This window comes from Taudactylus pleione, unplaced genomic scaffold (assembly GCF_031769625.1).
Source record: "Taudactylus pleione unplaced genomic scaffold, aTauple2 ptg000378l, whole genome shotgun sequence".
Classification (NCBI taxonomy): domain Eukaryota; kingdom Metazoa; phylum Chordata; class Amphibia; order Anura; family Myobatrachidae; genus Taudactylus; species Taudactylus pleione.
In genome coordinates, this window is record NW_028284779.1 from 5,340,028 (window position 1) to 5,353,772 (window position 13,745).

Here is a 13,745-nt window from a genome sequence, read left to right on the forward strand (position 1 = left end):
AGGGTCTTTAAATGGAAACTGAAAAAAAAAGAAAAAGATTGAAACACATCTGGCGGCAGTTTCCTTGTTGTATAATCTGGCCCTGATGCTGGTGCTGGGAGTACAACTCATCATCCCTGGTGCAGGGGAAGCCAGGATCTCTGTGATGCTTAATGCATCTCTTCTAGTGCAAGATGATGGTAGAAAACTGGCCCCTTGACTCTAGTGAAATGATTAGCAATAAGATCAACAATACATACAGTTGTTACATATATGTAAACATTGAGATATATATATATATATATATATATATATATATATATATATATCACTGACAGTGAATGTATAAAACATTTGTAACTTAAGTTATTTAATAACTGTTTTCCAGTTTATTATTGAATATGGAACTGCCAACAATAATTGATGGAGATCCAGGTAGAGATGGAATAACAGTTAACATTACAGAGACCAGTACTTCTGGCAATGGCATGGATATGGAGGTTGGCAGTATTGCCGAAGCGGTCATGCCTGTAATCACGACACAGGTAACAAACACAGGACCTTTCCACAAAATACAGTCACAGAGCATAGCTCCCTCTACCAGAAGAAGGAAGTCTAGAACAACTTCGGAGTCTATCCACATTGTAGAACAAGCTAAAAGTGCGCTGCAATCACAAAGTGTCACCACAACGTCAGTTGGAAGCACAAATATTGAACTGAAGCTTGATAAGCTTTGTCGCAGTATATGTGGTATCCAGAGCTTCCAGGCATCTTTAAAAGAAAAGCAGGTATGCTTATTATTACATTACATTAGATATTCTGTATTGTTGTGCATTGTAAGGGCTTTTTTTTAATAATGACAGTGAAATTAGTACTTTCAATACAACAGTAAGAAGTAACTAACAGCAAATAAATAGAGTGTGTGATTTACAGTGAATGTAATTTCCCATATTTTAACATTAGTAACATGGCAGCAAAATGTGAATAAAAATATAAAGCCATCAGTGTGGCCACTGCAATTTTCTTGAAACTCACACAACTGACTTCAGTTTTATCTAATGGATCAAAGATTTTTTTGAACAAGGGACCTGATTCAGACCCGCTCGCTAAGAAGCGTTCGCACGCAGTAAGCCGATGTTTGCATTCTGCGCATGCGTACACTTCATAATGCGCGTGCACGAACCAGTGCGAGCGATCGGGAAGCTTGCGTTCACTGCACATAGACCACTCGGCTGAATGAGTGACAGGAGAAGCCGTTTGGGGATGGTGACGGGCTGGCCACTAGAAACAGGGGAGTGGAGGTGCGAACACAGGCGTGCCTGAGCGTCTTAACGCCGTTTCAGAGGCGTGCATAATTAAGAGGCAGCGTCATAGTACACCTCACTTGGCTTAATTTTACACTGAACCGCTCGCAGTGCTTGCGGTAGGGTATGGTCAACCACAAGCGCTGCGTATGCATGTGATGATACTCGATGTTACCGATTGTTGCATACACTTCCTGGAGATGACGTGGGAAAGTGGGCGTCTTAAGATAGGCTGGTGTGCGTACACCTGCATACACAATGCGATCGCACACCAATATATAGTGGGCGTGCTAATGCCTTGCCGTGCGATCGCCTGCCTTGCTAAATTTGCATACGCATCTAGCGAGCGGATCTGAATCAGGTCCAAAGTCCATTTCTCCTTTATCCAATATGAGAACACTGCACTATGGAGTTGTAGAAGGTGTTCAGGAACTGGGCACTTAGGAGTTAACTACCACAGAAAAACTCATCCCCACTACAACTCTGAACAGTTTCTCCTCAGTTGAATCTTAAGCTGGCTACACACTGAGCGATGGGTACCCAGCCGATATGCATGCGCCCGGCGTCTATTCACCAGCGGTGACCGGGTCACCGCACATTTCCCCACCCGCAAGACAATGTGACCCACGGGTGAAGACGGCACCCGCAGGCTGTGAGGGCAGGGAGCTTTTTGCCCTCCAGAAGGAGGGCAGGGCGCCGTGCCCCGCTAAAACAGCCTAGCGGGAACGCTAGTCTTCCCAGACACTTAATCTGGGCAGTTGGTTGTAGTGCCACTTTGCAGTATACTTTCTGCATTGTATGTGACTTATGCTAGCGCTGCCTGTCTGTGTCTTTGTTTCTTAACTGTCAGCATATATCTATACTCTTCCTCTAATTCTGCCCTAGTACAGGTGTAGTTAAGGTGGTTCTTTTACCTCGCATATATAAAAGATAATATTTGTGAGGTCTGACACATACTGTTGTGTGCTGCACTGTGCCATATTTAGGCAAAGGGCTCCTGCAGCTTACCAAAGTGTCAGACAGGACCAGTGTGTCGCATACTTAAGGTGCCCACACACTAGGCATTCAGGTCACGATCCGATATCGTGTTCGATTTCTCCCCCTGCAGTCGTGGACACGATTTGTTGTTAAAAACAAGTCAAATTGACCCACGATCTATCGTGCATCCTATACTATTCCAGTGCATCGTGACTGAGATTTTCAGATCTTGCCTGCAGCAGGTACGCGCATCGGCATCGTAATCGTGAGTAGAGACTCACGATTAGGACATATTTTACACGATCTGTGGTCCTGATGCATCGGAATTGGGCTGATCATGTTAAATATTGCCTAGTGTGTGGGCACCTTTAGACAGTGGGCTCCTGCAGCTTATCCAAGCATCAGTCAGGACCTTAACATACAGGTGTATTCAGGGGTTTTCCTGTGCCTCACATTTATAGAACTAAGGGGGTCATTCAGACCCACTCGCGAGCGGCAGTACGCTCGCAAGTGGGTCGATGTTCCCCACTGCGCATGCGCACGACGGAGGGAGCTCCGTCGTGCGCATGCGCGAGACCCGGCGAGCGACGTGCTTTCCATCGCTCTGGGTCTCGCACCAAAGGGGGGGTGCTGTCGATGTTGATTGCCTGCCAGTTGATTCCCATGGGAACGCCTACCGTCTGAAGCAGGCCCCACTGACATCACTAGTGATGTCAGTGGGAGTGATTTTGGCTCTGATAGAGCCAAAATCACTCCAGGGCTTGTGGTTGGGAAACCCGACCGCAGGGTTTCCTTCGCAAGTCCGATGGTCACGATGGTCAAGACCATCGCGACCATCTTGTTGGATGCTCGTATATGCCGTGGGTGGTGACACAGCTATACAAGCGTCCAGGAGGACGCTCCATTTTAATGGAGGAGGGCCCTGATTCAGAGCGAGCGCTCTGGTCAGAGCGTCCGGCTCTGAATCAGGCCCTAAGTATTTGTGAGGTTTTGTCACATACATTTGTTGCACTGTGCCGAATTTGGGCCGTGTGCTCCTGCAGCTTACCCAGGCATAAGACAGGACCAGTGTATTGCTTCCTACAAGTATCCTACATACATGGTGGTTGCATTATACCCAGTGCCATATTGTGTGCCATTTACTCTGCAGCTATGTCTAGCAAAGGCAGGAGTATTAACAGGCATCTGCCCCCATACAGCTATCAGACAAGTTATGGGCTGCAGGCTTAAGTGAGGAGGATTTGATAGGGGCTATATATATATATATATATATATATATATATAAATATAACTTGGGCTCCTTTGTTCAGGTACTGGCCACTATTTCGGACCGCCTAGCGGATCCGGCTGTAATTCCCCCGAGGGGGTTATCACAACAGGATGTAATGCCCCCTTTGGGGTTGTCACATCTTGACCATCGCGACCATCATTTTGGCCGCTCGCTATAGCTATGGGTGGTCACCCATAGCTATGTGAGCGGCCAGGAGGCCGCTCCAAAAAGTAGGAGGGACGGCCCTGATTCAGAGCGAGCGCTCTGTCAGAGCGTTCGGCTCTGAATCAGGGCCTCTGTACAGAGTCTGATGGTTACAAACCATGTTGCAAGGTGGGAAACCTCTACCCAGTAAATCCTTTACTAGTCCTGTCATCGTCACAGATGCTGATCTCTCTAAAGGCCCCCATACACGGGGCGATAAAGCAGGTGATCCGACTGAATGGTGCGATTTGCCTGCTATATCGCACCGCGTATGGCCTCGATGTCGGGCCGAGCGAGCTCCCATGGGGTCGTACATCGCACCCCCTGATCTTTCTGCAGGACCTTAAGATCCAGGGAATGCGATTGCTATGCGGGTGAGAGAGGGGGGGAGCCGGCATATCGGGCGGTCGGCCACCCGATCGCACCGTGTGTGCAGACCGCCCAATATGTCGGACGACGGATCCCCTGTCGCCTTGCACGGTGCAATCGCACCGTGTATGGGGGCCTTTACCCTGACTCCCCTCCGGGGTAGGATGAGAGTCGGTCAGAAATTGTTATTCCTGCCTTGGTGCGAGCTGTCAGATCCATCTGATTAATAGAAAATGAGCCAGACCCTAAATCCAAGCACTCTCTGTTTAAACGACAGAAAGTAGCTTCAGCAGAATTCCCTCTATCGGATCGTCTAGCTGAACTCATGGCTGCAGTCTGGCAAACGCCTGGTATGAGGTTCCATACTAACGTAACGTAACCCCAGCCATCACAGCATGTTTTACCAAGGCAGAGATTTAGCTGTATTTGCTCTTAGCACTCTTTGAGGCCCAATATGTTATAATTTTTTTCCTTAATATTTTTTCATTATAAATACAGTACAGGTTGAGTCTCCCATATCCAAATATTCCGAAATACGGAATATTCTGAAATACGGAATAAGTTTAGCATGACTGAGAAAGTGAACCCTTTGCTTTCTGAAGGTTCAATGTACACAAACTTTGTTTAAAGCACAAATTATTAAAACTATAGCATAAAATAACCTTCAGGCTGTGTGTATAGGGTGTATATGAAACATAAATGAATTTCATGTATGTACACAAACGTTTTTTGATGCACAAAATTATTAAAAATATTGTATAAAATTACCTGCAGGCTGTGTATATAACACATAAATGCATTCTGTGTTTAGATTTGGGTCCCGTTCCCAAGATATTTCATTATTTTATGCAAATATTCCAAAAAACTGAATATTCTGATATCTAAAATAACCCTGGTCCCAAGCATTTTGGATATGGGAGACTCAACCTGTGCATGAATTCTGAACACTTGATTTTTTATTTCTACCAAAATAATAATTAATTCAAATCTTATTGTGTAATAGTTATAACTATTTTTATGGACTTCACTTCTTCAATAATGTTCTGTTACCATTGTTAATGTTATCAATGATTAGAATGTACTTCTGTATTTCAGGTCAAATATAGAGAAGAAAGAGAAAATCGTAAAACAAAAATTGACTCTCTTTATAGATATATATTTGGCATATTAGCATTTAAACTTGATTTGGAACCCGCAACTGTTGAAGATATTTTATTGGATGCTCCATCTGTAAGTTATCATGTTTTAACACAATGGGCCAAATGTAATAGGGTGAGAGTTTAGAAAATATGAGAGAAAATATGAGAGTTTAGCAGTAAGCTCTCACACTAATACATTGGTCGAGTTTTATCTTTAAAATGGGAAAACATCTGGATGAGAGTTTAAAATGTGAGAGTTTTTTTAGTCTAAAAACGTGAGTTGCCTGTTCTCGGACTCTATTACATTGGCCGAGTTTAAAAAGTGTGAACGTTTACTCTTACATTTTCTAAACTCTCACTCTATTACATTTTTCCCCAATGTGTTTTAAGTGGCAGAATTTACCCTCTTCCTGTAAATTATGGGGAAATTAGAAGTCACTGACTTCTTTTCCAACATTAATCCGTAAAACTGCATTTATATAGTACTTTTGTTTCTCTCTCTCAAATCTGACACATAAGTGTTTGTAATTTGGTTGACGTTTCACTTAGGAATTAGGATTCTTTTAGAAGCTGCTCCCTGCAGATACCTCAGGTAGGAGTCTGTCTTATAGATTTAGAGGTTCAAGATTCTTTATCATCTTTCTGAAAGATCTTTTTGTTTTAAAGGAACCTTTAAGTTTTTTACTTTTCTTTTGTCTTAGCAACTTAATTCTACAGTCTGCCTATAACTCACACCTAGACCTTGCCCATAATGGGAACTCTCTTCTTCTACCTTATACCTTGGCATTTATGCTGGGTACACACTGGCAGATATATTGGCCAATCAATTGACTGCCAATCTATTGTGTGTGCCTCGGCCAGTATGTACTCTATCCTTACCCCTCCCCCCCTAACCCTCCCTTAGTGGTGCCTAACCCTAACTTCCCCCCCTAGTGCCTAACTCTTAACCTCCCCTTGGGGATGCCTAACTCTAACCCCTGCTTACCGCACCTTAAACCTAACCCTCCCTGGGGGGGGTGCCTAACTCTAACCTCCCCCCGCTGTGCCTAACCCTCCCTCCTAGGGGTACCTAACCCCCTCCAAAAAAAAAAAAACTAACCCTAACTCTGCTATGCTCCCCAAACCTAACCCTCCTCCTACTGCTAACGCTAAGGGCGCCCCGGACTTCCCCTTCGGTGTTCCGGCGTTGTTGTTCATAGACATATCGTGCCGATATATCTGCACATTGTGCTGTGTGTATTGGTGATAAGCCGACCGCGCGTACACTTGCTGCACAGGCCGTCGTGAAGGGGGGCACGATGCGACCCCCAGCCAGATGGCACAGATGGTTGTAACAGTGTGTATGAACAACCATCATCTGCAGTTTAGTCGATCTGCAGATATATCTTTCAGGTGTGTACCCAGCTTTACATGCTTTCAGGCTGCTTTCTCTTCCTCATCAGGCCACATTATTCATTGCGCTGTCCATGTGCCTCTCTAATGGATCTTCTTATTACTCTGCACATCCCTGTTCAGCTCCTAGCTACATTTCTTTAGGCACACAGAGACTTCTCATGTGCATGTTTGGGCACATCCTTAGTTACGTTCATCTAGACTTGCAGTTTGCACAGGTAATGGGCATTACGGGTTGATTCTGAGTCATATGCAGCCCCGTCTGTGTCTGCATCTATTGGCGCTTGCCAGTTTGCGACTTTATTCTAATGCCGCTACAAAGTCCTTCCCCGGTAAATGTGCAAGGACTGAGACGCCCACTGTCAGCCTCTGTAGATGCTAAAATAAAAATTGGTGCGTTTTTAGACACCACCATTGGTTGCAGTTTCTCTGTCCGGCTATGGCCTCCTATGTGAGTGGTTGAGCGTCTGTGTGCACAACCTCTTTCACTGACACAGCCGCAACATGCCCATCTCCCATGATCCTGCCATACTGATCGCTGTCACTGCTTTGACCTCTCCACTCCGCAGATCCCTTCACTGACTCTATACCCCTTCAGAAATCAATTAAAACTCCTCCCCTTCACCTACAAAGTTCATTATATCTTTTCTACCCCCTACACCTCCAACCTCATCACACTCTGTCCCGTCCTCTCCTGGCAGTTGGAACCTCTTCATTTTGTTTCCACCTCTCAATCCTGTCTCCAAAACCTATGTGCTGCACCTTATCTCTGGAACACTCTCCCTGTCTCTGTCGTACTCCAACCTCCATTACTTCAAACCTACCTACCCCTCCCCCCTGGTGAATTATCTACTTATTGTCCCCATAGTGTCAGTACTTTCTTTGCTCTATAAAATGTAAGCTCTCACGATAGGGTTCTCCCGGCTCTTGTGTCATTCCTCCACCTATAAGTCAAGTAATTATACAATTACTTATACATGTAATTATAAACTGGCTTGTAATTATGTGTAGGTATGCTGATTACCCTGTAAGTTTGTTACTATGCCTACTTTGTGTGTATCACTGCTGTGTACGGTCCTGCAGAACTTTGTGGCACCCTATAAATGCTACAAATTCTAGTAATGTTCTTACAACTACTTTGTGAGAAGGCAATGACTGCATTAGTTCCTCATATGAAATAGTTTTCCTAAAGTAACATGTCTTAGGAAGGAAAAAAGCTCTGTTCTAAGTCCTTGTTGATGGGGCCTTAAAGTTTTGTCTGGCAGTTTATTTGTCATTTTATAGGCTTGCAATATTAACTCATACAGTAATGGCGACACAGTCCATACATTCTCTTTCACTGGAAATCAGATTAATGCATTGTTTTCATTCAGTCACAAGGTTTCCTTTTAGTAAGGTAATAGCCAGAAGGAGAATGTATACAAAGGATCACCTTCATTGATTGGCAGCCAAAATCTCTTTCTGAATTATAGTAGGATCACTGATATGTGTTTGCAGATATGCTATAGGCTGAATAAACTGTTACCCTTTCTAATTGGGATAAGGATTATAGTGGCACTATACAGTGGTGGCAAAAATTGCGGACACTTTTTGAAATCTGAATGTTTTTCAACTTCGAATGCTTATAAATACTGTTACACTTCACACAGTGCAATGATTCATATATCAAATGAAAGGAAATTTAATGCTGAATTCAACACAATAAACAGATGTCAAATATTTGCATTACAAGGGAAGTTATGCAGTGAAATCAACACTTAGGGTGAAAATCCCTGTGTACTTATGATGTTACTGTCCTATCAGTATTTCGTTGGGTATCCTTTATTTTTCAAGACAGCAGCACAGCGATGTGTCATTGAGCCAACCAGTGTTTGGAGCTCGTCCTTCTTTTTTATGTGGTAGCCTCAATTAATTGTCTTTTATTGGATGGACGCCTCAGATGTACCAGTTTTTTCAAACAGAACTACAAATGTTCTATGGGGTTCAGGTCTGGGCTGCTTCCTGCCCATCCCAGCACCTGTATGTCATTCTCGTGAACCCCTTTTTACATGTCCGTGCAGTGTGGCAGGGAGCTGTATCCTGTTGGACAAAAATGGGGCATTATCTGGAAAAAGATCCCTGATAGAAGGTAGAAGTTTTGGTTGTAGGTTGGTGTCAATGTACTTTCTGCTGTTCAGTGTGCCATCTATGACATAAAGGCGGCCTACAGCATCTGCTGTCATACATGCTCAGATCATAACACTTGTAGGATTCTTTGTTGTCGCTTGAATAAAATCTGGATGCACCTGTTCCCCGATGCGATGTCTCACACATTTTCTCCCATCACTACCAAATATTGATATCTTAGTTTCGTCACTCCATATCACTTGTTTCCACTGATCTTCTGTCCATGCAATGTGTTCTTTTGCCCACTGTATTCGTTTCTGCTGCTGCTTGTTATTCAGCAATGGCTTTTTTCGGGGAATCCCACCTTTTAGGCCAACCTCCTTTGGTCTTCTCCGTTCCGTTCTTGCACTGACAAAAACACCAGTTGCACTCAGTTTACTGCTAATGGCCGCAAATGATATCCATCTGTCCCTAACGCAAATTTGTTTTATTCTCCTATCATCAACAGCTGTTGTGCACTTATTCCGGACTTTTCTTTCTTTGTTTTGTATAGATTGTGTTTCCTGATAGCGTAAACAAAACTTTCGTACTCCTGATGTTGTCACATTCCCACCAATTTCTCTCGCAATTGCTACATACGAAAGACCATTTTCACTTAACACCACAATCCTGGATCACGTCGCTGTGCTGCGGTCTTGAAAAATATAGGCTACCCAACGAAATACTGATAGGAAAGTAACATCATAAGTACACAGGGATTTTCATCCTAAATGTTGTTTTCACAGCATAACTTACCTTGTAATGCAAATATTTGACCTTTGTTTATTGTGTTGAATTCAGCATTAAATTTCCTGTCATTTGATATATGAATCATTGCACTGCGTGAAGTGAAACAGTTGTTATAAGCATTCGAAGTTGATAAACATTCAAATTTCAAAATGTGTCTGCAATTTTGGCCACCAGTGTATATGTTTGATTTATATAGTAATAAAATAATGTAATATTCCCAACAATACTTAGATTCAACAACACCTAGATTCAGAATGTTGGATGTCATGGTAAAGATGAACAGATTCCAAATGTTACCGTCCACTGTTTAAAACAACTGTTTGGTCTTGCACTGATTAAGACTGTTAAGCATGCCGAGGGGAAAATAATTTATATAGATTATTATTTTTTGTCGATTTGTAAGGCACCACTCTTCTCAGCAGCCCTGGACACATGTCACATATAACAGGTACGTATATGGTAAATGCAGGCATGAAAACAAAGGACAGGGAAAGCCCTGGTAAGTGAGATACTGTATAGTGGCAAGAAAAAAGTATGTGAACCCTTTGGAATTACCTGAATTTCTACATAAATTGTCCATAAAATGCGATCGTATCTTCATCTGAGTCATCAAGATAGTCAAACAGTCTGTTTCATCTAACAATGGTCAAACAATTATATGTTTTGACATCTTTATTGACCGCACCATGTAAATATTAAAAATGCCGTTAACCCTTCGATTTAAGAACTCCTTGGCAGCCCCAAACCATTATGCTCCATCCTGTCACGCCTGAGGTTTGGAATTGGTCGGAACAGGCATGGGGGGTTGAAGAGGAGACTTGGGAGGCGTTAATGAAGCTGGGTGGTTTGAGCCAGGATTCCTCATGTATTACTGTGAGGAGGAAGATGAACTGTAGAGGATGATGGGCCTGGAGGCGAGGACAATAATATAAATGTCTTTATTAAAAAGCAGGTTGGAATGAGAACTGGAGATGATAATACTGGAATGATGAGCAGAATCGGATAGATGATGCTGGATTACTGAGTAGAAGCGGTAAGAGACCGGTGATGCTGAATTGAAGAGCTGGATCAGTTTGAGCCCGATGTTGATGAATTGAAGAACTGGATCGGTTTGAGACCGATGGTGATGAATTGAAGAACTGGGTCGGTTTGAGACCCATGTTGAGGAATTGAGAAACTGGATCGGTTTGGGATCGATGTTGGAGATATCGGATGGGACCGATGATTGGAGATATTGGATGGGACAGATGATTGGAGATCTCATATGGGACCGATGATTGGAGGTATCGGCTGGAACCGATGGAGACAGATATGAACAAGTCTCTGTGGAAAAACCAGACTGGACTGCGAGATGGAATAGGAGACCAGATTACCAGACTTGGAACTGGAATGTAACGGACCGTTCAGATACAGAGTACCTGGGAGCTGTACCTTCAGCAGAAGAGACGATGTACTGGCAACAGGAGCCAGTCAGGAAATGGAATTTATAGGGGTGGATCCCCAGAGATTGGATGCTGCGATCAGCTGGTTTGGAAGCAGCGCTGTGAGTGGAGGAAGAGCATCAGGTGACAGAGTCCAAAATGGCTAAGCCTATACTGTGGTTGTGGAGGGAACTCTGGCGTCCAGCTTGTGTACCATCATGCTAAGGAGACACGCTGTGAGCAAGGGGCTGCGGAGAGCCATCTCCATGCTCAGTGACAGGACACTGAGCGGACTGGGCAGGAGCAGCACAGACAGACTTCAGTACCTGTCAAGAGTGATGTGGAGCATGAGTGGACCTCTGTGCTATCTGGGAGTGATGCACAGCAAGAACGGATCTCAGCGCTAGCCTGGACAGACACCGGAGAGGTAAGAAAGTGGTTTTTAGGGTCCGGAGCGTGACACCTCCACCTTACCTCCACACCTCTGTTGTGAAAGTCAGATAGTAAACTGTAAAATCAGTTGGTTCACCTACCTGTGTTGGACAAAACATTCAGAGGAACACCGTATAAAAGTTTTGGACAGAAAGAGAAAAGAATTATTGATAAGCTGTCTCTAAGGGGTCAATCCTATTAGGTGCGAATTGCGAGGTGTGAGTTGCGATTTTCATTTCGAATTCGCATAGCAAATTCATTTTGCAATCCAATTTGCAACTCGCACTGATCAGTCAGACTGAATTTGCAACTTTCCACTCGCACCTCCCTGAGGGTGAGAGATGGAAAGGAAAAGCTTTATTTTAAGATTGAAATGTTGGGACACTGTGCTGAACCCCTTGGACACCCCCCTAATGACCAATTAGGCAATTGTAAGTTTGTAATTAGCTTATTTAGTCCAATAATTACATGTCATTTTTTGAGGTAAAAAAAAAATCCTCAAATTACCCCAAAATCAACTTTTTCGTTAGTTTAGGCACCCCAAAGTTAATTAAAATATATATATATATTTTTTAGATCTTTTTATTTGTCAAAATATAAGACAAAAATACAAAACAGAAACAGACATGTACATCCTGAATAATTAAAAAAAACAGGAAAAAAAAAGACAATCGAATGTTACAGTTTTCAAACCATATTTCTATGTTATATATTTTTTGTCCTTCTTTCCTTCCAATTATTGAACACGTAAAGACAGATGTGATACAATAAACTTAAAACCTAAAATAGTAATGATTATTGTTATTGTAAGACACCAGAGTATTGGTTATAAAACTCAAATTATCGTGAAAACTGTATTATAAACATATTCAAAAGATTAATAAAAGAGCTACAAAAACTTGTCAGAGACATAAATGGACAAAAATTAAAAACGAGAAGGATTAAAGGAGGAAAAAAGTTGAAAACAAAGGGAAGCGAGCCGTGAGAAGGAAGAGAGAAAAAATAATTAAATATAGTAATAAATTGGAAGGGAGAGGGGCAACAGAAAAGAAAAAATAAAATCAATAAATAAATATATATATATATTTGTATTAGACTAACACCAGAATAGAGCATAAATGTTTAAGATAGACCAGGAAGGGTCGCATTGTTAAACCTGTACCAGGGGGACCAAATTTTGTGAAACTTGTCTACATTATTATTTTGAAGACTAGTGATATACTCCATTTTGGACACAAACCAAACACGATTGAGGAGCGCCTGTTGAGTTGGTGGGGAAGGGTTTTTCCAGGTCCTAGCGATCTGATATTTGGCCGCACAGGAAATATACATAATCATTTTATTGTCAAATTTGGATAGCTGGCAGACCGGGGCACATAGGAGCAACGAAGCCGGGGAAAGGGAGGGGCATAGTGGGACTATAGAGGACATAAGTGATTGGACAAGCGACCAGAAAGGAATGATATTAGGGCACGTCCTCCAAATATGGAGAAAGGAGCCTATCTAACTGCAGTTTCGCCAACACATATTGGAGGTAGCGGGATATATTTGGTTAAGACTTTCTGGTACAAGGTACCATCGAATATACACTTTATATGAGTTCTCCTTAATGGATACACTGATAGAACATTTTGATATATTGAGGCGGATGGCCTCCCAAGTTTCTTCCCCCAGAGAGATACCCAGGTCCAGTTCCCAAGAAAGTTTATGGGCCGCCAGAGGAGAATGTTCCTGGATAAGGATAGTGTGATAGATACAAGAGATGAGGCCTTTATCAGCAGGACTGTAAATACAAAGACGTTCCATCGCTGTGGGATTGCATTGAGAATGTGAGGGTGGAAGGGATGAGGTAACAAAGTTATGGAGTTGGAGATATTGATAAAAACAGGTTTGCGGGAGTGAATGTTTCTCGCGGATGTCGACGAACGTTTGCGGAGCAAAATTACCTATGATGTGACGGAAACGGGTAATGCCGATCTTTGACCAGGTATTAGCCATATAGGGTGAGTTGCCAGGGGGAAAAGAGGGATGATTTCACAGGGGGGTTTGAGGCAAGGGGTAGGTAGACAGAGCAAATTTAGAAGAGAGAGAGTCCCAGGTTGACAAAGTAAGAATGACTGAGAGGGGACTGAGAGAGCTGAGGGGGGCCTATGTTTGCGTAGAAGCCAGGGGAGATCGGAAACGGATGTGACTTTGCAGAGTTCAGATTCCAGGTCGACCCATCGTTTGGTACCTTTGAGGGAGTGCCAAGCTACCAGTTGGCTTAGCCTGGACGCTTGATAATATTTAGATAGTGATGAAAGACCAAGACCTCCAGTTACTGAACTTTTGAATAGTATCTCCCTACGAAGGCGAGGTCTTC

General features: G+C 43.0%; 1 protein-coding gene across 1 annotated transcript in view; it reads left to right on the plus strand.

The window, feature by feature from the left end:
• The first annotated feature begins 380 nt into the window (after window positions 1-380).
• The window catches only part of DNAH8 (dynein axonemal heavy chain 8), a 521,770-nt gene continuing 508,405 nt past the window's right edge, over window positions 381-13,745 (plus strand). The window contains exons 1-2 of the mRNA XM_088445337.1: window positions 381-767; window positions 5,200-5,334. Coding sequence (XP_088301463.1) covers window positions 381-767; window positions 5,200-5,334 — 522 coding nt within the window. The remainder of the gene's footprint in view (window positions 768-5,199; window positions 5,335-13,745) is intronic.